The sequence below is a fragment of the Photinus pyralis genome, unplaced genomic scaffold, assembly GCF_008802855.1.
Source record: "Photinus pyralis isolate 1611_PpyrPB1 unplaced genomic scaffold, Ppyr1.3 Ppyr1.4_LG8, whole genome shotgun sequence".
Taxonomy (NCBI): domain Eukaryota; kingdom Metazoa; phylum Arthropoda; class Insecta; order Coleoptera; family Lampyridae; genus Photinus; species Photinus pyralis.
This window is the reverse complement of record NW_022170819.1, coordinates 27130722-27157637: the sequence shown is the minus strand read 5'-3', so window position 1 is coordinate 27157637 and position 26916 is coordinate 27130722. Positions and strand designations below refer to the sequence as shown.

The 26916-nt window shown below is 35.2% G+C and overlaps 2 protein-coding genes and 1 long non-coding RNA gene across 4 annotated transcripts in view; 1 reads left to right on the top strand and 2 right to left on the bottom strand.

Moving 5' to 3' along the window:
• The window catches only part of LOC116178040 (transmembrane protein 47), a 77636-nt gene extending 68186 nt beyond the window's left edge, over nucleotides 1-9450 (bottom strand). The window contains exons 1-2 of the mRNA XM_031497309.1: nucleotides 9402-9450; nucleotides 6711-6767 (exon numbers count right to left, since the gene is read on the bottom strand). Of these exons, the coding sequence (XP_031353169.1) occupies nucleotides 6711-6761 (51 nt within the window). The 5' untranslated portion in view covers nucleotides 6762-6767; nucleotides 9402-9450. The remainder of the gene's footprint in view (nucleotides 1-6710; nucleotides 6768-9401) is intronic.
• LOC116178041 lies at nucleotides 4797-5926 on the top strand. Its single transcript, XR_004146797.1, has 3 exons — nucleotides 4797-5151; nucleotides 5199-5397; nucleotides 5453-5926. It is a non-coding gene; the product is annotated as an uncharacterized LOC116178041 (long non-coding RNA).
• Nucleotides 9451-18028: 8578 nt separating the features above from the next.
• LOC116179378 lies at nucleotides 18029-19630 on the bottom strand. Of its 2 annotated transcripts, none has more exons than XM_031499164.1 (2): nucleotides 19125-19630; nucleotides 18029-19070 (listed from the first exon to the last, which is right to left on the bottom strand). In XM_031499164.1, exon 2 carries the CDS (start codon nucleotides 18722-18724, stop codon nucleotides 18152-18154), a length of 573 nt encoding a protein of 190 aa, XP_031355024.1. In that variant the 5' UTR covers nucleotides 18725-19070; nucleotides 19125-19630; the 3' UTR covers nucleotides 18029-18151. The 2 variants fall into 2 exon arrangements, with proteins under 2 accessions (XP_031355024.1, XP_031355026.1); XM_031499166.1 differs by having other exon boundaries at nucleotides 18029-19322; nucleotides 19372-19630.
• Nucleotides 19631-26916: the final 7286 nt, after the last annotated feature.

The window sequence follows — 26916 nt, the reverse complement described above, 5'->3', positions numbered from 1 at the left end:
AATGTGGTATTAATTTCGGCGAGTCGCAAATATATTGGCCAAGGGTTTTGAAACGGAGGCGGTGTAAGCCTACTTTGGGTAAACAGCATGAGTAATTCAAATGATGCTTTCCTTCGAGTTTCAGACAACCCTAAAGCGTCGTTTGAACATAGTTATTAAGATCGTCTCTCTCACTTGCCCCGGTTTTGTGAAACTCGAGCAGTGGATGGCGGTTAGTATGCGAATTTGAGGAAAATCGACTGTAAATTGAATGCACGTTAATGTGCTTACGTATCGATTACACAACCCTCGTCCGAAATCTCAAGATTGAGTTCTGTTATATAAACTAAATACAAACCGCACATCTGACAAATTTCAACCGAACACAAATGGTCTAAGACCTTTCTTTTTATAATCGGCGAATTTGTGCTCTGCCTCTAACTTTACGTTGAAAAACTGGACGTAATATTTTAGTTAGACTTTTCCTTCCACTTCCGATGATATTCCCTATCTTCAACTTTATGACCATACACAAAACTTTATCTCTCATATCCCTTACGAATCCCACTTGCTTTCAGATTTAAGGCGCTTATAAAAAGTAAGAGGACAAGCAAATATGCCCGGGTCAATACAACAGAGCAAAATTATACATTTTCCATCATCCCTTCGATTTTAGATGTCATCTATTAATTAATTATCCCCATACCGACGCATCGGGTTATAACAAATAGGAGTTTCAAAACTGATCAATATAAACTACGTTATACGTAAACCTTTGTGGAAGGTTAATGGAGCAGGTGACAATAACGAGCTTCAAATGTACCACTTTCATCAATCATTTGAGAAATAAAATCGCTCGATTTAGTTCATATTCAAATAAAAAGTGCTCACATAATACCGATTCGACAATATATTAAAAAGAACGCAACCTACAAATAGAAACACAACTCGGAATTTATTTTTCTTCAAAAGTTAATGAAGCGCGAAAGGTAATTTCCGGTAGGTTTGCCCCTTCGAACCCGACTTCCACGATTAATTTCCACCAAAATGGTGAAAATGAAAATTTTACAAGCAATTTCGACTATCTATTTGTGAACGCTCACATTTAATTAACTTGTTTAGGTACACGAGATCGTGTGTTTCCAGGATCAAAAAACCTAACCGCTGTACTAATGTCGGTAGACGGTAAGAGGAATTCATCTAAACTATTTTCAAGTTGATGGTTTATTTTGAATGAACCAAAGAATCAAGATGTTGTCGTGCAACCGTCAATAGTAACGAACGTGCTTGTTAAAAAGCAACACGTCGATACCATGAAGCCGTCCGTTATAAGCGCCTTCGTCGAAGCTGTCGTTAAAACAGCCGCAATACGTTGCCGCTTCAACGAAAGCAACAACGCCATCGTAACTATATCCATTTCTAGTATTGTGTCGTTGTACTGGTCGCCATCCAGATTTAGAATAAATTACTTCATTTTTATTTTTTAATAATAAATTAAGCTCCCATGTTGTTGGCCGCGTAAAATTGGCACATGGGAAATATACCTTCTTCAAAATTCAATAATGTACCAAACCTCGTTTTCATTGTATCTCTGCTGTTATCGGAAAATTCGGTTACAAAAAACCCCTGCCAACTTCACGTGAGCACCGAAAAGATTTCCTGATAGATAATCAAGAACTTGTTTGCAGTTGGATTACCAACTAATGACGTAAAGCTCATGTTTGGTTTAAACTACTGTAGTATACAAGCGAAAGGCTATAAGCGCTAGTTGGAACAGGTTTAGCCGTATTCAAAAGTTTTATTTTCAAATTTGAATATTGTTCAACGTAGGATAATTTACACATACCGCTTCATAGCGTACGTGAACGAAAGATAAAAAGTTAGCGAGACCGAGTTCTAAAGGGGGTTTTCGGCAGACGAGGGTTGATTTTCAGAGTTACCACGTATTATTGGTGTGTGACAATTTTATTTTCGCATAATTCCGATAATTTTGAGCTGATTCTCGCGAGCGAGCACGTACCAATTTGGCACGCGAATTATTATTCTTGGTTTATTTAACGTCAATACAAAAGCTTATCATTTAACTTCAGAAAATTCAGAAGCGATCACGTATAAATATAAATAAAAATTAAAAATGAGCCACCCAACAGACACCTATATAGCTAGCTCAAAATGCCATTATTTGCTTAACATTTTTTTAAAATGCCTCTCAGGGCATAACTGGGTTCCGACACACACAAACCTGAAAACTAATTATTCCCAGTGTTATTAAAAATTAACAAACACCATAATTTAGTTTATGTACCATTGGTAAGCTCTCATTAAAATTTCGTGGCTCTCTGTTAAACGGATCCAGAGTAAAAAAAATAAATAGTGAAGCCGCGCACAGATTTTCTATAAGCCGTAATGTATTTAATGCGTCCCAAACCGACTACTATGGTCACGTGACTTTTTCGACTTTATCAAAAACGGGACACTGAGTATGTCTTTTTAACTACGGAACCGCATGTGTCAGTTTCAAACGTAATCGGCGAAAACGTGCTCTTAATAAATTTAAGGTAACATTGACATAAGCTTCTTATAATCGACCCGCAAACAGCATTACGGCGAAACCGGCGACTTAGCCCAATCACTCTCGTTTATTCCTTGTTCTTCGTATTTAATGGTTAAGCCACATCTGTTCAATCTCGCACACGGCGTTGTTAGTAAATAAATCCAATTAATTTTTCCGATATCAAAACATCTGGCCAGATTTTTATTTTACGTCGACATTACATTGCATAAACCGGAAATTACGTTGACAGCAAATAAATTTTTTCACTACATGGTGGCCCGCTCTCATGTTCGGGATTATTTCAACCTAGAGAAACGACAACACAATAATATCGATGTGTGCAGAATTTGACGTTACGAGAAATATCCTCGCGTACTTATGTGTGAAGATTTGCGTGTAAAAACATATGAAGTAGCGAAATGTTGAGTACGTCGTTGAGAATCATTTAAATAAAGTCAAAGTGTTACCTGCAATTTTAAACGTGCGAGAAGGGAGGAATTACAGTCAAGCCCGGGACGTGGTATAACATTTTAGCAGCCTGATTCGTAGCAAGCCTGTTTATTACGAGGGAACATTTTCGAATCGGAGAACCGCAGTTCAAATAAAAATGGGATTAAATAAATTGACATTAAAACTCACTGTGATAGCTAAGAACTTTTTTTTGGATCGTGGACAATAAGTCAGTAACGGCTGGTTAAAAACAAGTTGCTCAAAATTGAGCGACGTCATTCAGCATAGAGCATACGGCAGGAAATTTAAAGACAATTAATCGGTGCATTTACCCGCAACAAAACCTAGTTAATAAATTGGGAAAAATTAATATCAAGACAGCGGAACATTGGTATTTTATTCCTGGGCATCCTCACGATGTCGAGTATTATTTTCGCAAAATTTAAGTTGGTATTTGTCATACGTAAGGACATTTTTTCATTCATTCGTCACGAAGATAACGTAAGCGGAGTGATGCAGAAAGTCAACTGTACTATCGAAGCGACCTGTGTCCATATTTCTAAAAGAAAGCGGCATTTTCCAAGAAGATTAATTGTTACATTTATTTTATTTGCATGTGGTCGAGTGGTTTTTCGAAATTTGCATTAGTAATTTTGTTTAAGGGAATTTTAATATTCCTAAAGGAATCGACCCGTGAAAATGATTTAAGAATCGAATCCAAACAAAGGATTTTTGTTTATTTTGTTTCATGAGTGGAAATTGGCATTTAATTTTAGTGATACTATTGCTTTGGTAGGATTAAAATTTTGGTTAGCATTCAGAGGTGGGTGTATGTTTTGAACAAGAATGTAATTTACTATGTAGTAAAAATGAATTTTAAACAAGGACAGTGTATGCGCATTTATTCGAGTTGAATCAAACTCGAGTATTAGATTTTGAATTTCAGATTTTAAGATGGATAACAGGCAAAACCCAGTGCTGTAGAGGTCCAATTTTATGTTATGCAAATGGGTCTTCGATTTATTGGTAACAAATACTATGTTGGTAACTCAGGTAACTAAAGTAAAAAAAAATCCGAGAACCGCGAAGGTACATTGGAAACGAATTTTGGTACATTAAATTGAGAACCAAGTACATTGGTTCATTTTTGAGACGACAGTTATTCACAACCGACATGATCCATTGTACACTATTTCCTATGTAAAGCAGATTCTAACATGGTTTTACCTTGCACTCTCAATATTTTTCTATTTTGATTCTGGTTGCAAACGTGTAATTTGACGTGCGAACATTTTCTATCCAGAACTTTGCAAGGCAATTTGCAGTATCCACGCGATGTGAGCTGAGCGAGTCGATTTCTCACACAAGTTTTTTTTAACTTCCCTCCCTTAATCTCCCCACAAAACAGCTAATACGTGTTATAAATTTTAAACATAACATAATTTTTCCACGTTTAACTCGATTCGTTCAGTTTCGGAAAAGCCTCGTTGAAACTTTCCAGCTATTTTCCAAGTGCGTTTATTTTAAGAACATTTTAAAACACTCGAGTAGTCTGCTAATAGACTTCTAGTGTTTAATTTTTGCGAAATTCGAGTTTCCAATTACTCGAAGAACACCCACTCCATCTAGCAATTCCTCAATAAACGAGAAGATTGAATAAACTAGGAATGTTATCGCATTCAATTAAATTAGTGACAAAGGGTAATAAAATCTAATTACGACCGGGTCTCTGACGAAATCTGGAGTAATTACCTTAAGGACAATTTTTACTACTCCGCGTATTACTACTTAAAATCTAAATTAAGAAATTATGTTGAGGACGAGTCACGTACGCCCGTTGTACATTTAACGCTCGATTATTTTTTTTCTTCATTTAAAACGTGAGAGCACGTGTTAAGTGGGCTATTTTTAATTATCGCCGAAGTTTATGTGATTCGAGAATGTTCCTTTTTGTGCCACTTTAAGGGAAAAAAACGGGTAAAAGGCGTAAAGTAAATGGGCCCATTCATCTTACAACGCATAGACTGCTGCAAAAAAATAAGGGATCGGCATTGCGTTTCTATGGCTTCATGAAATACGATTTGGATTTTATAGCCTCTCCAGTTGGATAAGTGTTGCTTCGTATTTGATTGCAATGCTCTGCGGCCGGGTAACCAAAAAGGGAAGAAGTAATAAACTTTTACCTTAAGTGCTCTTTTCAAATCTCGCATTTCAGATAATTCAGTAGAATTTTGTGATTTAGCTTTAAACTGCCATCGACGACGCCTGAAAATTTGAATTAAGATCGGGAAGAGATATGCGGACCGCAGCTTCAAATTTGGAAAACTAATTGCTACCGTAGTCGTCTAGATATTTACCTCCCTTGTATTCATTTGCAGTTTACCCGGAAGTTGGTGAGATCGACATCGATGATTGTGTGAGGAGTATATTAGGGTTTCAATAATATTTATTAGGTTAGATTCCTTTCAGCTACAACCCCCTCCAATACAAAAATTCAAAAAATTGCAGTATTCGTTTGTTCGCTCCCCTACACCACCCACGCAGGAAATGTTTCTCGGTGTACTACAAACGCCCCTCCACCCCACTTCAAATGAAGAAATTGCGTGTATTAAACCACATGTGCAAGTGCTAATATTGTGCCGTAATATATCTATGGACCATTCTTTTCAGATACTACCAAACTCATTAATTTTTTGTGCAACATCAAATTTGGGGTTTTATTCTAGAGTGAAGATTTTTGTATTGTTTAAAAAAAGTTTGGCCCGTGTGTTTACGAACCCAGTGAATTTTGGCTTCCAAGTTAGTTTGGGCAAGCCAAGTGGCAATTTGTAAAATTATTATTATGTGTATTTTTGCGTGACGTTTTTGTTCTTTTGTGAAGTCATGAGGCGAGTTCCAATACCAATAATGCCCCTTGATAGATAGTAGCTTTTGTTGCTAACATTGTAACTATTTCTATTAAATATATAGATCATGAAAATTATTTGAATTAAACCTTTAACGAGTAAATTTGATGATAACGTTAGTCACATTTTATCGGGTGTTTATGTAGCTATTTATTTACTGGCCGAATGACAATAGAGAATGGGAACATTTCCCGTAAAATTAAACAAATATCTAAATAACGAACGATAATCACAATGCAAATCGAACAAGCGAATAAATTCAAAACTCGGCCGTATATGAAAAGATTTATAAGTTGGGTTGGGGGTGGATGTGTGTACTGAAAACTGTACAGCAAGTAAAGGGTCGGAATGGATAAAGCGAATAATGCGAACGTTTTATAAAACGTTATCTCACAGTAGGTATTTCTTTGGGTGATACCAAATCGATTGAGAGTTATTTCCGCTGAAATATTTATAAGACGAAGAGTACTGAATCACAAAGAATTTTTGTTATTTAAAGTAAAACGACATTGTTATCCAATTTACGGATAGATGCAGTTATAAACGTAGCAAAAGATCTTGGGAATTGGATACGTTCTAACGCTGATGGTTTCTGCGGCAATAAAATTACAAAAGGCTTACATTTCCATTTGGTCAAATAAAATTTTCTCTTTGAACATTAAAGCTGCCGTTTACAACGTCGCAGAAAAAACGCGTATCTTTCCGTTTTATTGTTGATTACGAGTTTATGGGTGGTGACTCTGTGTTTTGCTCAATATACGGGGGCCCGGGGTGGGAGAGGATGTATTTCTCATTTTTTTCAAAATAAGAATTTAACATACCTTTAAGGGCCTGGTTATCGTCACCGTCTCAATCGTGGTCGTAGGTGCCATCACAACCTGAAAATAAAAGGTAATTAACTAATGATCAAAGCCGTAGAAACGCAAACAGTTGTCAACAACAATAAAATTTGTTCCAAAGGAATTTATGCATAAAGGCGGCACGATATTGCTCTATATAGTTAATAACACACGAAATGACAGATTTCATAAAATGTAAATTTCATTTTGAATTACAAACGTTGCGAAAAATGTGTACTGTGCATTGAGGAGTGCTTTATTCATTGTAATATGTTTTTTCTCGGAAATATGCAGCGCAAAAGAGCTTGAGTTAAACATTTCTCTTTGCAAAAACATAATTGGAAAGTGCACGGTTTCCAGATCCCAACGAATTTGACTCTAAGTAGTCAATAATTACAATCGCCTTATAAGGAAATATATCAACTATTCTTTCTATTACTGGAAATTTCTCCTTTCCAAATTCCTGAAAATTGACTTCAAAATCTGCTTTTTAAACTACTTGCGCGCGAACAATGAAATACAAGATGAACGTAAAGTTTGGATACATTGACGAAAGTTAAATAAAAAAGTGGTTCCAATTTGCACATTTTCTTTTTAAAAGTGAGTAACTACCTTCTTTGGTTTCACGAGCAACAAACCACTATACTGACTTTTTTCCTTACACTATTGTAGCTAAAATATACGAGCGCGCCTCGGAGCGCGCTTAATTAGTTTGTCCCTAACCGAGTACAGCTATTAACCTCACCAATAAAAAAATTGGGAGGTTAATGAAAGTACTCCAAATTTTGATGTTGAGATTTCACGGATCTTTACGTTTCGAGATCTGAGGAGTCCAAAACAGTGCTTTTTAAAAATATCTGTGCGTACGGCATGATTCTGCTAAACAAGGTTTAACCGAAACTACCGCTGTTAGATTAATGTACCGGGGAACTGACACGTCAGCGAAATCTGCACCCAGCGGATGAACTGGTGCGCCCTGACGGCTGATGGCGGGAGTACGCAAGAACAGTTGACAGGTTAAAACTCTCGGATGATGTTATAAAGCCACCGCGCATGCGCGCTATTGCGTTGTAGTTTTCGTTTTTACGACAAATGGCGAGGGTGCGCGATATTGGGTGACGTCACAGCGTTTACGACGAATGGCATACGTGACGTTCCCCAATTGTTCCCTTACAATCTGAAATCCATTAAGAAATCCATGCTCTACAGAAATCAAATGATGCAGAAAAGACTATCTTCATTTCCACTACTGCTCGCGTATTTATTTTTCCAATACCACTACCAAACCATTTATTAGTCCTCTGAATTTCGACAACCTGTATAAATTTTCTATTATATGCAATCCATAAACTACATAACTGCTAAACTTCACAACGAAATTTCGAAAATATTTAAATGCAAATTTAGAGCTACCGTTACAAACCAACCATCAAACCTTAGAGATCTTAGAGATTTGTCTGAGAATCCATATAAAATCTTCTTAGAATCCCATTTGTATTACCTCCATAAAATCATCGTTTGAGTATTTTTTGAACCTTCTCAAAAAAACAAAACAAAATATTTTTGAATGATTTACATTTCGAAAAATAATATGTTCGAATCAAAACATCGATAACATAAACAGACCTATTGCTGCGTAAACTATGTCGGTTTAGGTCCAGTCAATTACTAATCAAATGTTCATCACAATTACAATTACGGTTAAACACAAAACGATTTTGCGTATCTAGCCTGTACCTAAGGTGTTTGTTTCGTTGAAAAAAAGATTAGTTCCTAGAATTATTAAGGATAGGAAAATTTTTATTTCAATTTTGTTTTCAATTTGTTTTGTTAATTCATTTGTGACAGTTCACATTCGATTTATTAGGTTTTCGTTTATTTTTATAAAAGATTAATGTAATTATCTAGAGATAAGGATGCCTTTTAATTGAAAAAACATTTTGTTTATATTATATATTATGCATTTTAGATAACATAATTCAGCGTAAAGTTTGCGTACGTGACTGTTGAAAGCGCCCTGTAGCAAGGTGTTGATTGGTTTGTCGAGTTGCCAGGTGTCGATAATTGTATAAGAAGTTTCGATTTGTTTAAGGAGGTTAAGTCCGGATGCGGAAGTTTAGACGGGGCCTTTTTACCAATTACGAGGTTTTGCTTCATTGTGCCGGTATACGGATGTGTACTGGGAGAGATTTAATTAGAGTGCTAAGGTTGAGGTGTTCTGTGCACGATTCATTTTGGCCGAGTTATTACACACAGCACATTTATTTGCTCGCCCAACGTGGGGCATTGCATTTATTTTTGTATGTAGCCCGAAGTTAAAGGGCCACAGCACTATATACATAACGATTTTTAATAGAAGCGACACCTTTCGTAAGAGTAAAAGCACCGATGTAATAAATTTCGAATGTGACGGTTTAAGAACTCGCGCGAGTGCGATGATCTTATCACCTTGTTTTTTAATCAAAATAAACCCTACAAAAACAAGCTATATTTATCTTTACCGACGTAAATAATAAAGTTAGCCGAGAAAGTTGCAACTGAGCACGTAATAACAACAAGTTACGCTCGAATTTTGAGTAGGTAATTAACACAAACATAACATAAATAGCGAAAATATAAACACGAACATAAAACGTTACATTACATGTTTTCAGCGTGAAACAATATACTTACGTTTATAAATAGGTCAATCAGATAACTATTCAGCCCTTAAAATACCACAGTATTAAATTAAAAAAAAAAGAATCAATAGCGAAGAACAAAAGGATAATGCAATTGTAAGCGTGGGTTTCGAACAACAGAAATCCAAAAATTCAAATTTAAAGGTAACATGCGAAAACCGAACTGTCACAAAGTTGTTCGCGTAACTTCACATCGCAAAATATGTCAGAACACGAATGTTTTGCTACGGTTTAGTTAAAAAATAATTTAATTTAGAAACAAAAAAGTTTAAACGAGTAAACGTCACCGCCGCTTATACAAAGACGATAGAAGCCGCGTTGGGCCTTCAGACGAACTCAATTGAATTTGACCACATTTATTAAATTTGAACCCGCCTGTATACTTTCGTAAACGAACCAATCAACGAGACTAGAGAACAGAATTGATTACTCAATTCTACACGTGGAGCTAGATTTTTAAACCGAAAAAGTTTGTGTGATAGTTGATCGGACGAACACAACAAAGCAACCCCATTTCGAGCTCTTTAGGCGGTAGACAGGAAGTTCTTTGAGTTGACTTCAAAACTTAATCGTATTGTGAGTATGCGACAATTTTCGTCGGACTATCCCCGTAATTACACTACACAATTGTCATATAGGGGGACTATAGACTTGCCAATGAGGGTTGGGATTCCTTTGAGTGGTTCCGAACGCCACGCGCGTCACTCTGAAACTTTTATTGTGCCAGACAGAATCCCAAACTATTTGCGAAATTACTCCACCCCTCACTTATTTTGGAGAGGGTGGCGAGCGTGGCGGAAAGAATCGTTCATTAGTAACGACATTTCCACCCATGCCCAAGCAATCGCGATAGGAAATGATAATGCAAAACTGATATCGGAAAGCTTCGTCGAGCTAATTACCGACAGGAAATTCAAATAACCCAAAAAAGTAGAAAAAGTAATTTATTTGGTAGACACGACGTAATTGTATATAAATTAAATTTTCTAGTTTTCATTGGACTGGATTGAAAGGTTTCATTTTTAAATTTAGTCGAGTTTCAAGAAAGTAAATGCTGCGTGTATAGAAGGGTGTCAATCTGGAAGCTTTCAATGAGATCCAGTAGTAAACGAAAGTATCGGGTTTCGGAGAACTATGGCAACACCGCCAACCTTCCACCCCCACTCATAAATTAAACAACAAAGAATCGCTTGCCATATATTTATGCAATGGCAGGGGCGCATTAATATAATAATTTTCGGTGTATTCCACAGAGTGGAAAGGGGCGCTGTGTATGAAAAGGTTTAAAGGGCTATAGGAATTGTTTCTATAATTGACGCAGTCTGTCAATTACCACTAATAGACACATTACGTTATTTAAAGCTGATTGATAGATAAATGTGTAAATTAAATATAAATGAGCGATGAGAACCGTGGCCTTTCTGCAGATAAACATGTCAACCCTCTAATTAAAAATTATCACTAATAGTCCAGGCTAAATAGCTCCAAAATAATTTATTTTCAAAAAAAATTAGTTACCAGGCGAAACCGGGTTTTTCAGGCAGGTGAAATGAATAGAAATTGGGAAAAAATAATTAAAACATTCACACATAACCTGGAATTTTCCTGGAAAAACCGGAAAAACTGTTTTTGAATTCCAAGTAAAATCGAATTCTTTTGCTTCCTGATGAACAATTTGTTTTTGTTCTTCCTGCCTGTTTTGCAGCTGATGGGATAAAGCTGGGCCTGTTGATCGTTCATTTACAGGAATTATGAATAAAATCCTCCACGATGTTTATTCCAGGTTTTACATCTCAAATCATTTGCTTTGACCGGTAAAACTAACGTTCTTATTGCAGAAGTTTTCAACAGGCCCAACGCAATTGCATCAGCTATAAAACAGACAGGAAGAAGAGTCAGTGAACAAAAAGAAATTGTTCAGGAATCAGGAAGCTAGATAATTCGATTTTATTTCGAATTGCTTTTATTGCGGTAAAAATGCAGAAAACAGAAGTAATAAAGATGTATTAACTAAAACAGTTGAACATAAGATAACAAAAGAGAATATTTAAGCAAACATTAAAGAAGACAGATTTCGAAAAATCTTTATGAACATCCAACATGTTGATTTATCATGTCACAAAGCATATATATCTTAAAACTGTTTTTCCAGTTTTTGGCGATTTTCTCGAATTTTTGCCATAGGAATAATATTTTTTTAATTTTGTTTATTAAAATGTTCCTTCCCGAAAATTTTGCTACCCCGCGCACCTCTGTACGATGAAAAAAAAATAGAATTTTCATTCCCTTGAAAAAGAGGTGGTTTTTTTCACAAATCGTGAGATCTTGAAAACGGTTCGACTTTACGGGCCCAAAAAATTATTTTCTTTTTTATCTTAAAACAGGCTATTTTCCTCCAAATTTCAAATCCCTACGATTCGCAAAAATAAGAATAAAAAACGAAAAAAACAATTTTTCCGGTTTTTCTAGGAAAATTGGAGGTTATGTGAAAATAGTGCAGATACAAAAGCTCATTTTTTAATCTCTATAACTTTTACATTGAATATTTTCGTCTAAAATTAATAGTTTTGCTACAATTTGCAAAACACCACTTTCCACCCCTTTCAACCACCGTTATTTCATCCGCGGAAAAATTCAGCCGTTTTAATTATTTATACCCAATTTCTATTCATTTCACCTGCCTGAAAAACCCGGTTTCCCCCGGTAACTAATTTTTTTTGTCAAAAAATATTATATAGCCTGGACTATAATTATATTGTCAATTAGCCTGTCGGTTAGCTCTAATGTCCAAAAAATTCAGTACGAAGGATTTTGAAAATGGAAGATCAATCTTTTAGACATTGTGAGCAGTTCCACCCTGTATATACAGAGCTGGCAAACGCGCAAATTATTGGAAGGGGACAGTGATCTGCGCGGTCCCGAGCACCAACGCTGGCTGCGTAACGGCACCTTCGTTTTAACTTAAGAATAATCACTTACTGATTCAGGTTGTTCATACTAGTATGAGTTTCCCAACTCGGGTCGTAGTCTGACTGTGCGCCATGAAAAAAACCTGATCGAAACGCTGCTATCCGACAGCTGATGTTGATCAACTACTGGGTTCAAATACAAATTCGAAAAAATAAAAAACAACTATTGGAAGTGGAATGAAGAAATTCAAGAAAATGTTGAAAAAAATTATAATTTAAAATTTAAGAAAACTCCACATTTGGAAATACACATTGAGAACATTTTAAAAAAATCAAAAAATGCACAACCTGTAGAAAACTATATTTTAACTATTTGGACTAAGTACTTACATACCATTTCAACTCATACGGATAATAACACAATGGAGCTACACATCAAGAATAAACTTAATATTATATAACATTTTCTATGATTTTAATACGTGTAAAGAAATGTCTTATCATGTTTTACAAAGTTATTTAATTTAATAAAAATTTAATAAAAATAAATTAGATAATTTTTTTTTAAATGGCAGTTTCCTACATGTACAGAGCTATGGTAATAATTGAGCATACAAAATAAAAAACAATTTTCTACGTGCCTATACTGTTTCTGTGGAATCAATTCAAAACACAAAATTTAGAGTTACCAATTTTTACAACATTAAAAGATTCTCAATCTCAGTCCATCTGAACCCCCCCCGAATGAAATTCAGGACGGTATTTTTTCAACACATTTGCCAAAATTAAGATAATTCCCTTATTTCGAATTTAATGTCTTGATATGTTCTCTACTCATAATAAAAGCTTTCATTTTATATTTTTTATACTCTTCAAAAAAAGCTTTTCATTTACACTGAAAGGCACGTATTGTTCAACCTCTTGAAATTCCTCAGCTTTGCCTAACAAACAAGCTAATAAAACTCAGATTCAAACTGTATCTTATTAAATTGATACGATCCCGTTAATTTTATGTTTCTCCTACACATTTGGAGCGAACTCCGCGCTTCGTCTCGCTTTATTACGCACGGAACAGGGAAAGTGTTACACTATATCGCATTACTAATTCCATTTAGAGATTATAAGGCATCAAAACAAGGATAATTGATTACGCGAAAGGGAAGAGGAAGATTTATTGTACAAATAAACTTTAATTAAGAACCGTACGCATAGGAATGGCATATCGAAACAATCGGGAAAACAAGACGGACAAATTAAATAAGACCGTATTGATTTTCTATCCAGAAATTAATTAACGTTAATTGTTTCTTTTGGGTTCAACCAAGGGATTGGTATCCGGAGAGTTTAACATCTGGAAAGGTGTCACGTGAAGCGTGAAATAAATTTTCTTGATGTTACTAATCGGGCGAAATTGAGAACGCCATGTCCTATGTGCAAAAAGTGTAATTACGGATCACCTTGTGTCCTAGGCACAGTCAATGGTTGCCATTTTTGTGCCATTTGATATACTCTCCTGGCAGCAATAATTTTGTTGGCCGTTAATTTGTTTTATTTTTTCATTTCATTTGATTTTCTTTATGTACTATCTGGGAAGGGAAAAGGGCTTTCAACAATGATTTGGTGCACCGCATTGTTTAATTTTGGCTAATTAAAAATACCTAAAAGTATTTCTGTAACGTTTAAAGCAACCTTTTACATTAGTTTTAAGATAAGTAATTCCTGTATGGAGACAACAGACGACATCTAACGGAGGAATTTTACAACACAATACCGGATGTTAAATCAAATGTTGACGTTCCCACTTGTATATTGTCTTACACCGGAAACCGGCGCCATTTTGTCTTCATATAGACTGAAGAAAACCCACTCTTTTTTGGTCCAAAAAACCTATACCGCGTTTCCCAAATGAAACTGAAAAGGCTATTGAAATAAAACATTTCGGGCATTCCAATAAGGCGAACTAATGCAACTAACAGAACGTTACGTAAACTTTTATACTGCTTTTACACAATGGCCCGTATGCATAAAAGTAAGCAAATGCTTATACTTGCAAAATTCAAAGTAAATACTCGTAACTGCCCCTTCATACTGGTCTGTTTAGCATAGTTTAGCAGCGCTGCACTGTGTCCTGGTCCTTCTGCTTAGCAGCGCTGCTCAATCGCCCAGTGCGAAGGAGCACTTACGAGTATTTACTTTGAATTTTGCAAGTATAAGCATTTGCTTACTTTTATTCATACGGGCCAATATGTAGAAGAAGTACGAACATAGTCACTGAAAGACTTATTGCCATACATTGTCGAATCAAAACGAAGTTGGGTGAAATTCGACACGGGCTTTTTTTGTTGAGATGCTGCCACCAAAAAGCATTACCTACTGAGACATTTGCCAAGATTAAATCTGAATTTTCTAGAATGTTCGAGGCGGAAAAAAGATGCTACTCAACATAGGCAAAAACAGAAAGAGAGTTAGTAAACTTCAAGAAACACGTAATAAGCATTTTGCTTAAATAGACGGGACTTTGTTTAAAGTGAATACTAGATGTAAGAAGGAGTAAAATTGAACTAAAACTTTCCAACTCGGGAACATCAATTGTAAATTTACAACTCATTGTTCAAACGAACTGAAGTAATGTTTCCTTTAGCATCAGTTTTCCGTCTTATTTGCGTACATAAAGTTTCCAAACAATTTTCAGGCGGGCTTCTGAAAACTGCATCAGACTTTTAAATGAATTCTGGCTTTTGAAATTCCTGCACTGCGTATTATGTAAACTATTTTATTAACTGAAAATTATCCGCGTGATGCAGATTCCGCAGTGCAAAAAAATTCAGCCCGTGTTAGCTATGAGAACGCTTGACAAAATCCTAATTTCACACATCAACCGGTCGAAACGTAATCATTGTATTCATATTCCGGCAATGTAACATTGATTAACATTTATATAGGGGCTTCATTTTAAAGCGTAAATTTTAATTATTTGAATATTGCCTACTTTACATAACGTCAGTTTTAAACAAATTTGTTTTATAAGGCCAGCAAAAACCATTTACAACTTCATACAAACATAATATAATAATTCAGCTTGAACAGCCTGACAACTCGTAATTTAAATTTCTACCACCTAATTAAAACATTTCCTATTCCTTTCGAAGTAATAAAATTTAATTTGAAAAGTTTTCATATTGGAAGCCTTAATAATCGCAATTTGACTAGTTACTCGCCGACGTACCTAATGATTCTTATCAATTAAAACAGTTCCCTAACTAGTTCTGTTAAATTATATTGCTGTCCCCCTTCTTCCAGAGTCGCTGTGAACTATTCCAACGTAATTTTCGTATATTTCACTTTATCTGTTCGTTTCGCTATCTGTTTAGCCAATAAACACGCTATTCCCAGAGCTTTGCATGTATTACTCAATTTAAAACAAAATCATACATTGTACAGGTAGATACCAAGAAGTGTCAAAGACATCGCTATCAGTTTACCCCACTGATTCCCACCGAGATCAATAAACACCATCAGCCTAAATGGGGGTCGTTTTTTAGGAAAAGTTCTCGTTACAAAACCAATAAACGGAGGTGAGATGACTTCTTCAAAATTCTTCTTGATATATATTTAGGTACTACTATGTAATATATTTCTTTGCTCTAATGGTCCCTTTCTTTTTAAGCTTTGAGCAAATTATCGTCGTCTACTCTACTAATTGGTGTGTTTGAAACAACCTTTTTCCCTTTGTGAGAAATTATAAATGATATACAAAGAGAATATATTAAACATTTGTTATGATTAAATACTAAAATTAAACAAATTCTGCCAATCCTCTAAACGGACAAAATATCCAATTCTGACTGAACTAAAAATATTCTTGCTGGCCAGATAATTAAATTTATTTTAGAAAACAATGTATCAAGTGATTGTAAATAAGGAAATTCCAATAATTAAATAACGTGCATGAAGACTAATTCACCGATAATTCGCACTCGGAAATAATAAAAATTAAGTTAGTAACCATCGCCTTCAATTCTTCAATATTGCCATCGGTGTGTGCACTAACGCTATCTTTGGTGTGTTTTCTCTTTCTCTCGTTGATGCCTGTGGTGGCACCATTCAAAAGTTTTTCTGCATCTGTATTTGAATATAAACAATACGAGATAGGTTTCATTATTACGCATCATTTTTCTCATTACGTGTTTTGCTAGGGATTTAACTTCACTCAACGCTCAAGTTTAACCTTCTATTACCATTTTCTTACAATTTTTTTTTAAGTTCTCTTCTGTCTTTCGTTTGGAATACCTTTCTAAGTTGACCTACCTGGATTTTACTTACGAGCCACGCAGTACGTGGATGATATTGCATTTTTATTTGGACTCGTCATCTTATCAACCCTGAACGGCGCGGTGGATGAGTTTCTACATTACCGGCAAGGTCCCCGCCATTTCTGTGAATCCAAACAGCTGATTCTACCTACATAATCTACTTCGAATTTGTTTATGCCTGGAGATTTCAAGATAATTCCTGTAATCGCAAGTATTTACGAAACCCTGGAGAACATTATTGTTGTAAATCGCTCCTGATAGTACGTGCATTGTTTTTGCTGTTACCGAAGATTTAACTTTACCGACCGATATCGAGATCCGCTTTTATCTACATTTCTTTCTGATTGCTACAGAGATTCATTCTATTAGTTCGATTACATTGTATCCTTCAGATTAGCTGTGTTATATCAGATATTAGTACCGTTGCTTTGTGAATTAGTTTTGAAGTTACAGAGGCTTTGTCCGAAGCCGATATCTACAATTTTTTGGTTACGTTGTATATTTACTCCGAAGAATTTGCTCATATTGTTTATGTCATGCATTGATTAGATCAATAGACATTTAGTTATTTGTGCACTGTTAAGTGTTTTTCTTGAATTTAACGTCTCGCACTGTAAGGATAACCCGTGGTTATTAATTACAGTTTATTATCCGATTGTCTCCGTGTCAGACGGTAGCATTGCTATTTCGCAATATTTTATGTGCAGCGCGATTCTCTACCCTTTTGTTAGTTTGTGTTGTTATATGTTACAGATTTGATCTTCTGAACTGAACTGAACGCCCAAAGGTAATTTTTATTTCGATGACTCCTTATTTAACGTTTGATTACACACTGGTTTTCGATACAAGCGGATTGTAATTATTACATTTTCTTGATGTTCACTTATAGTTGTTTTCTGCAGAAGCCTGGTTTTGATATTAAATTTTATCTGATACGTGTTGATCCCCCTTCATTAATCAGAATTCAAATATTGACATTGCAGATCTATATACGTGTGTTCTACTCCTATCAAGTATTTTATTCTTTAGCTTTTCAAGACCAGAACAAGGATCTCTGCCTGGTTTCCCCCTTTTGGTAAGTATTCTCCCCTCTTTTGACATTTACTAAAGACCAAGTGGCGCCTATCCGGTTTACTATTAGTACAATTCCCTTTTGTTTATTTTTGCTATACTTCTTCGTTCACCCAACAGAAATAGTTAAGCCACTCCTACAAAATTTGGGCCAATGTAAGCAGCAACCAGTTTTACAACCACAAAATTATAAAAAGCGGAAAATTTGAAAAATCAAATTGAAATGTCACTTGCTCAAGACTAATTATGGCGCTATCTCTCTGAACATAACTCGTGGCAAAAATAGTAAAACCTGCAAACTGTTAAATACATGTAAATATGCAACATAAAAACACTGTTTATATTGAGAAAAGTACAAAAAAGTATTATTACAGCAGCACAAAGTTTTGAAATTACAAGTGCACTTGAATATAAACAAAGGTACATAACAATTTAAATCCTGTATCGCTTCACTCGGATTCGGACTCCGTTGATGTCGAGTCATCTCCCACATGAATTACTAATGGCTCCACTACGATGTCCATTAAAATGTCAATTTGCCACATTTTTTCCTCTTCACTTTGAGCATGGCGAATTGCGTTCTTCCAATTTTCAGCAGTAACATGTTCCACTGCTTGTTGAAATAGTGGATGAAGGTCTTTCATTTTAAATGTGGTGTTGTTTCTGGCCACTTCACCTTTTATTTGCGCCCATATCAGTTCAATTGGATTCAATTCGCAGTGATATGGAGGCAATCGCAGCACGGTACGATTGTGTTCCTTTGCAATTTCATCAACTACATATTTTGGTGTAACAGCTGCCCGTTTCACAAGCTGTAGAAGTTCAGCTCTTACCATATCTTCTTCGTAAGGTATCGATTTGCTTGTTAACCAAGTTTGTATATCAGCTTTTTTCGTACTGGTGTTTGGTATTTTTTCACTTTTCCTGCTATGATATGAAGCGTTGTCCATTATAATCACAGATTGTTCATCAAGATGTGTAACGATTTCCATAAACCACTTTTCAAAAACTTCACTGGTCATTTCTTCGTGATAATCCCCTGTTTTCTTCGATTCAAAACACTGCAAACCTTCCTCGACGAAGCCATCCTCGGACCCTATATGGAGAACAATAAGGCGATTTCCTTTGCCCGATGGATCTTTCAATCCAGTTGATAGCCCGTTGATAAATGCCTGTCTTGGAGTGAGAATTGTGGTGTCCTTCCATACTTTGCTTACAGTATGCCCAGCATTCACCCAAGTTTCATCTAGGAAATACAACTTCCTACCTTCTTCACGATATTTTCTAATTTCACGCAAGAACCGACGCCTCCAAGTAATTATTTCGTCCTTTTCCCTAAGAACACTATTGCGTGACCTCTTTTCGAATCTACAATGACAAGTACATAATATACATACACGTAAAGAAAAAAGGTTTACTGACCGAAAACCTATTTCTTTTATTAATTTCCATAAAGTAGTTCGTTTCAAATGGGGTAAGTCTTCGTCTTCGTGTATTTAAAATGCCAGTTTTGTCTTCAACTGAAAAGTGCTTGGCAGAACGTTTTTTCGGTGGAGAGAAAGCAGCACCGGCGACATTCATGTTTGCGTACAACTTTTCTTGATCGCGAATAATATAACCCTAAAAACAGGCATGTAAAAATCGTGTATAAAATTTTATAATTACTCACCTGACTATCTTTAGAATACACCGACGAGTCTTTATAAAGACTATTTTGTGTGAATAAAGGAGATTAATGGCAAATTGACGCAAGTAAAGATGTAAAAACGTAAAAACCGGCAGAAACGCAATAGGCAAGATGACAGATGACAGATTACCCAATTCGGCCAATTCGCTTTACAAGTGTGATTGTGGCTTCAAAAATTACACCAATAACAACGTCGTATTCAAATGTGGCGGTAATTGTTGAGGAGGGGCTTAACTATTTCTGTTGGGTGAACGAAGTATAGTAAAACTGGGCTATTGTATTCAGAAAACGAGGCTTGGATAACGTCGTTGTGTAGCATTTGCGCAACTTGCCTGTTTACTTCCTCTTTCTGAAATTTGGGAATCCCATAATTTTTAATTTATACAGGCGATTTTTCTGTTACATAGTTTCAATTTGTCTGTCCATTTTGAGGCTCGCATCTTGGTGGAATAAATATTGTACTATCCTCCTTCCTCTAACGTACTGAAAATTGGGGTGGTAATTGTATGTTGGCCTATTCGAGTAGTCATTGACAATACTCCCAGCTCTTTAATTTACAACACATCGGAAGTACAGTCCAATAAAAATCATTCAAATTCGCTTTATAATTGACTAAAAAGTCTCTTCCCAAAATACCATCACACGGAATAGGAAAATTTTCATTAACAATATGAAAAGTGTGCTTTAATTTATTGCACATATTAAAATCGACGTTTCCGTATTAGTACCTAATGAATTTATAAAACTTTCCGTTACTCCTTTTATTTTACTAAAATTTGACTTGGTTAGACCTCATTTTCGAACGTTTAAAAATAGAAATGTCAGCTCCACAGAATCGTTTTTATTTTACAATTTTGAAACATCAAACTGAAAAACAGTTTTTCTTTGGTCACCTCACTTATTTTATAGATCAAACAATTTCCGGGGTATAGATACAAATATTTTGCAATCAAACATGGCTATATTGTGCGTTTTTACTGCATGAGCGCAGCGGCGAGTGGGCTAAAATGTCTCACGACACGAGAAAAATGAGTACCTACAAATTTATTACACCTCGCATAGCTGCGACTTACTCAACCACCACAGGGTTCAAACGAATACAAAGATTATATCACACGAAGTCATTGTTATCAAAATTTATTAACTATTTTATTAATATAAATATCGCATTGCACTATAAAGATTATAACGATTGCGTGACTAAAATATTCGGCCGGGGGTGAATATTATTACGTTTTCCTACATTGAGAACGCTAAACCACAATTTATCTATTATACACGGGTATAGTAAAAAAGTAAATTTATATTTTTGCATAGATACTGCTGATTATATTATTGAAATTATTCTTTATCTTGTTTTCACGTGATGGAAACGCTTTTGGGCTTGTTTGCAGTTTGCGTTTGGCAACACGCATATGCTTAATAAAGATGTATGACGATTCCCTTTAAGTGTTTCCATATCTCGCATATCTACGAGTTTCTTTTACTTTATGGCGTTTTGTACGGGTTAACTAATAAACTAAGCATTTGTCATGCGAGGGGTGTAAATTGGTTTGTTGGCGACCCTATAAATTTTATTGTTAAACACTCTCAAGTGATTTTTAATTAAGCATTTCTTATACAGTTGTTATGCAGCGTATCTCATATGGAAAATATTCCAGAATACTCAACGCTTCTACTCGGATCGCCATGACAACACCGTTACAATCGTCCATTCTTCCCGAGATTCTTCCTATGTTAAATTCTCTTTTAGCAAATATTCAGTATATGGATTGCAGAATGATATAAGAATTTAAGAATTTCGAACCAACTAAAAATGACGGGCAATAAAAGCATATTTTTACGAGAAAACGCAGGGTTAATAATGTATGAGACGAAATGAGAAGTTTTCCTTTATTTCACTTGCGAGTAGGAGTTTGTTCTTTTACCGTCATAAATATTAAATAAGTAACTAGATTGTGACTGCAGTAAACCTATTGAGAAATGTGCTAAGAGTACGGACAAACAAGAGTGATTCCCAAAAAATGAAAAAAACAATCACAAGTGCAAAAAGGTTATTAAAATTGCAAAAGTAAATTGTAAGGAAAACGCTTGAAGTATGCGCGGTCGGCGAACAATTAAAACAGATTGCCCACGAAGCACGGAATGCCTTAAATAATTAATATTCTGGGGGTACGCAAAGACTAATTGACAAGTTTGAGTGCGGCAAATAAACAACTTCAAAAAACATATCGCTCGTTATATGAAAATTGGTCGATTTTATGACGTTAGTTAGTTATAGAAAAACGCTCCGCTGGATATTGCTTCTGTTATTTTACTTCAAATTAGTGAAGCGTGTATTACAAGAGCTACAAATTTGGTGTATGTCTTTTCGTTTAGGTACCGTCGTCGCGTAGAAAAAATTGTCTCTCCACTATTTTCATTTGGAACTGGCTGCTCCCTGTTAGTGAAACACACACTACCCTTGAATATAGACTAAATCATCGCTTTTTAACAAAAACCTTAATACATTTTTGCTCTAAAATAATTTGGGGAGCCAATAATCGCATGTTATGAATTTTACATTGAAATCCCTATGATGCGTTACGCAAGTCACCACCCTGTATGTAAACCTGTTGTACACAAAAATCACATTTAGAAAATATTAACCTCTAGGAAATTGTAATGGTAAAGCACGTCCTTTGATTAACTAATTGGTAGCTATCCATCTTATAAAGGCTCAAAACGGGGTGATATTGACTAAGTGGATTGATAAAGACACTAAACCTTCCCCATACTTCTTTTAATTATTTCAGGTATTAGATTGAAGGCATTAGGTGACAGCGACTATAGTTTCCCCATATTGATAACCAAATGTACCATTTTAATATGTAATTTTCAACCACCTTTATATGTTCCTTTAAACTTAAGCTTGATAATGACCTTCGGGTCGAAACTATAGTCGCTGTCACCTAATGCCTTCAATCTAATACCTGAAATAATTAAAAGAGGTATGGGGAAGGTTTAGTGTCTTTATCAATCCACTTAGACTTTGATTAACTGGTCCTGTACCAAATTCTAAATTTCCTCATATAGTTCTGTAAGAAAATTCCCTCAGTAATTTTTCTTCGTGCATTTTCCACCGAAATGTAATATCGTGAAATTCGCCCCCAAGAAAAATTCTCCCCCGAAAGGCTTGCGCCGTAATATTTTTCCACAAAATGTGTCACACACTGTTTTGTTGCACTACGGTAATCGTTGATTCAAAAAAAGGAAAGAACAGATTTTTAATATCCAATGACTTCCGGTCTTTTGTTAAGGAAATATCTACATTAAAAACGATATAGGGTACAGGCTCTGGTTAAGTTTGTAAAGGTTAATTGTTTACGCTCGAAAACTCCTTCAAAAGAGAGCTTTTTCTTGAATTATTTTACTGACTAAGTACTTCCCTTATTTTCATCTTCAAAGATACCCAATCAAGATCCAACCTTGAGGTATAAATTTTGAAAGATATCAACGTCAAAAAGGAAAAGTTTTTAATTTCATCATGGAATACGAAGAAGAATTTGACGAAAAAAGAAAAAAATATCAAGAGCCTGATGTATTTGAAGAATTTTAGGAAACTAATGAATCGTATGAATTCTAAAAGAGGAAGAATGTTACGAACCTGGTCCGATAAATTTAAATAATACCAAAATCCGAAGAAACGGAAGACCGAAAGCCCCAAGACGAAGAATTGAACGGAGCATACAAGAAGATTCTAAACAGAAGGATAATTAAAAGAATTCGACGAAAAGCCCGAAGAATACTTAAATACCCGAAGAATCGCAGCAATCTGAAAAATCGAAAGAATTAAGAAGAATTGAAGGAGCCTTATGGATTGGACCAATTTGAACAATTTGAAGAGTCCGAAAAAAGAAAAAGATGTAAAGAATTTGGAAATTCGAAGAAACTTAATGATCCGCCGGACTTCCACGATCTGATTGGTCCAGTGTACCAGAGAAATCTGAGCAATTCAAAGGAGTTAGAACGGTGCAGAATGGAAAGGATTCGGTGATTTAAAACGATTTGAATATAATCCGAAGGATCTGGGTATGAAAATTCCGAGAAAACAAAGGAATCCAAAGTGACTGATGACAGTGAAAAATTAGAATCCAAATAGGTATTTTCGTCGTCATGTAATAGTATTTTACATTATTAGCCAGGTAAGTGAGTTTTTACTGGCGAGGAGAAGAAACTATTACCTGGAGTATAATGTACAATCTTTTATTTACTCATTTGTAAACAATAGTAAACGTAAATAATTAGTTCTTAAATTAATCTTGAAGAAATGTCTAAAATACCTATCATGTGATCCATGTAACAGAGACTTCGCATTAATTCTGGCCAATGAAATTACTATGTAAAATTTTTACAGGTCTGCTGTCAGTTTTACAAGTCAGTAGCGTTTAAACATGACGTTTACCCGTTTGCGTTTTGTCTTGTTAATCAACGTTTACAACTGAGTAACAAATAAACAATATGATTTATAAAGATTTCGTTTGTGTTAGTACTAATAAAATAATTGATTTTTTACCTGAAATAATTGGATCATTCTGAGCCACCCTCTATTTGTATTTACCAGGGCTGTGGAAAGATTAATTTTGACAAATTGACATGAATGTAGATTCAATCAAAAACGTAATAATTATAGACTAATTAAAAACAGAGAATACAGTTTTAACAACTGATCAATTAGATATGCAAATTAACTCCAATTCCAATTAAAAATCGCAAGAGAGGAATATTAATATCGATTGATTAATATTCCTCGCGATCGCGTTACTGGAGCAAGAAAGTTTATGCTTATTCAACGAAGGCGGAGTATTTCTTGTCACGTTAAATCCCAAAAGGATTAACTAGGACAAACCCTTATAACAATATTCCAGCGGCGACAATGGCGCTTTAAATATCACTTATACACAATAATTTGTTGTAATACCGACAGTGCAAAATAGCACTTCAGACGATTTAATCTCCACTACGAGATCTTGCTAGAAAGCTCCGACCGTCGCGCTACTACCTACAATGAATTATAAATCAAACAAGATTCATTGAAAATTGCGCTTGAACTTTTGAGCCAGCCAGTAGTAGGAAATTAAAACCATTATCGCACGTTTCACTCTTCAATGTTTTGCTATTTTTTTTGTCTCCAGAGAACTGTAAATACCCGTTAGTCCCGAAAGATTCTCAAATTTATTTTATATACGTACTTTTTTGCGGTGGAACTTCTCCCTACAATTTCATTGATTTCGACTTAGCGAAGCTTATATTTCATACTTTTTTTTAGCTTTTATCGCAATTTACGAACATCTGTATTTATATTGCTTATAAAGTTAAAAGCTCACTTCTTCCGGAATGTTCTTTATATTTCCGAATTCCGCTCTCGTGACGAGCTTTTTTCAAGAAATAAACTAATTCTGTACTGTTATAGTTTAAACGGATTCGGGAGTTGCTTGTAATACTACACCAAACTGTCACTTTAGTGTATTAGCGTTGTAATCCTATTTTCACGAACGGTGATATCAAAGCTTAAGTTTGCTTTTAGGTCTTGGAACGAACAAAGAGCGCGTAGAACAATTTCGGCAGTACGTATATGATTATAAACAGCGATATAGTTAAACAATTATTAATTTTAAGTCGAATATATGCCGTCTTTGTTGGTTGCGTGATCGTTTTACTAATTATTAATAGGGGCATTATGAGAACGGTTGCCACTGACTACAGATTTGAAACGGGTATACCTATCACTACCTTTATTAGAAGATACGACGGTTAATTCGTATAGGAAACCAACCCTTGCACTTTGTAAATACATCATGGACATTGGCCTAAACATTGGCGCACTTAAAGTAACTAGGACCGACAGTAAAGCGTCCTTTTCGTTGGTACTTCAAAGCTCGACCAATAAGGGGTGCCGCTACCTGCTTGCCTTTAAAAACTGCGTCTATCACATAGTTATAATTAGCTTAGGTATAATGAGGGAAAATCACGACTGAGGCAGTGTCACACTGTACCTTTGAGAAGTTCGGAGTAAATGTGGCCAAAAGCTTTGGGAAACAAATTGTGGAAGGATCGACAGGTCGTGATTAGTGAAATTAACGAATATGAAATGTGGAAAGTTCGGCATTTTTTTACATTTCCGGTACAATTCGAAATTTGAAATTAAAACTTAAAACTTGAAGTAGAATTTTGATTTATATAACTAACTAGAGTTTTTCGGGTTACCCTTTCGAATTATAACGTGACTTCGTTTTTATGTTGAAATTTTGCCAAAAGATTGAATGATGGTCCTTTCATTGCGCGATTTTGCAGTAAACTACCCATTGGCTAGTTGAAGTTTTAATAGGTCAGCTGCAGTTCCAAACAGGACGATGAGCTTCAAATTTTGAGTCCTAAGGTCGACTTACTGCTACAATTTTGTAGGGTTAAAAAACTTTTGATATGGCCATTCTATGGATTCCTACTTTTGTTTTTCTATTTTGCACACTTTTCATGAATGACTAGGATTTCTAGAATTTCTAATTGTCGCGATACAAATTGCGAGATGAGATTCTTATGTAATACATCTAAATATTAAAGAAAAGGAATTCAAGGCAGCATATGTACAGGGTGGATCAAGTTCGTGGCTCACCATTGGTATTTCCGTAAAGGTATGTTGGTTGCCTCTTTTTGTGACTAAAAAACTGCATTTGAAATTTTTTAAAAATCTTTTAAAACAACTGAGCATTTTCCCCGCACAGAACCAGTAATAACTCAGGAAAGAAGTGACCAATCCAAATAAACTTTTATCGTTCTGATGTTCTCTGGGCAGTACTGCACCGACAGACAGACCAAGTGTGGACAATAGCGTTCGTTTTCCTTTTGGAAAATGCGCTAAAGACTGAAAATGTCAATGTTGCGTTTCCCCTATTTTAAATGGTCGGAAATAAACGGTTCCCGTTAACACATTTTGTGTGCACTTCGAAGAATCTCCACTTGGAATCAGAATTTCCATAACACGCTAGATGTAGAAGCTACAGGTTACTACTTTCTTACTTCCTTTGGGCGTCATATTTAATTTTTTCGGAATGGGATAGGGAATAAATCAAGAAAAATAAAATAAAAAATAATGTTGATTCAGCAAAATCTAATTATCCGTGGATGTTTTGTTGAAAAGTGAATGCAAAACATTTTATTTTAGCATGTTTCTATAAATTTATGCAAAAGTATAGAGTGTGTGTTACGGCGTTACTTTTCTATTTTCGTATTCTATCTCATTCCGCAAAAAAACCTATTTGGCGTCCATAAGAAATAAGTAAGTAGTAGCCTGTAGCTTTCTGCATCTAGCGTGTTATAAAAATTCTGATAACAGATTCAAATTCTCCGAAAAAAATCCCCACAGAAGCTGGTAACGGGAACCGTCTATTTCTGATGGTTTAAACTAGGAAAAATGAAAACGAAATTTGACATTTGCCGTTTTTCGGTTATATCTCAATTATTTTTAAAGATTTTTCAAAAATTTAGTCA

Coding starts and splice junctions, on each gene's coding strand:
- LOC116179378 (XM_031499164.1), bottom strand. CDS start 18,724: ATGACCAGTGAAGTTTTTGAAAAGTGGTTTATGGAAATCGTTACACAT.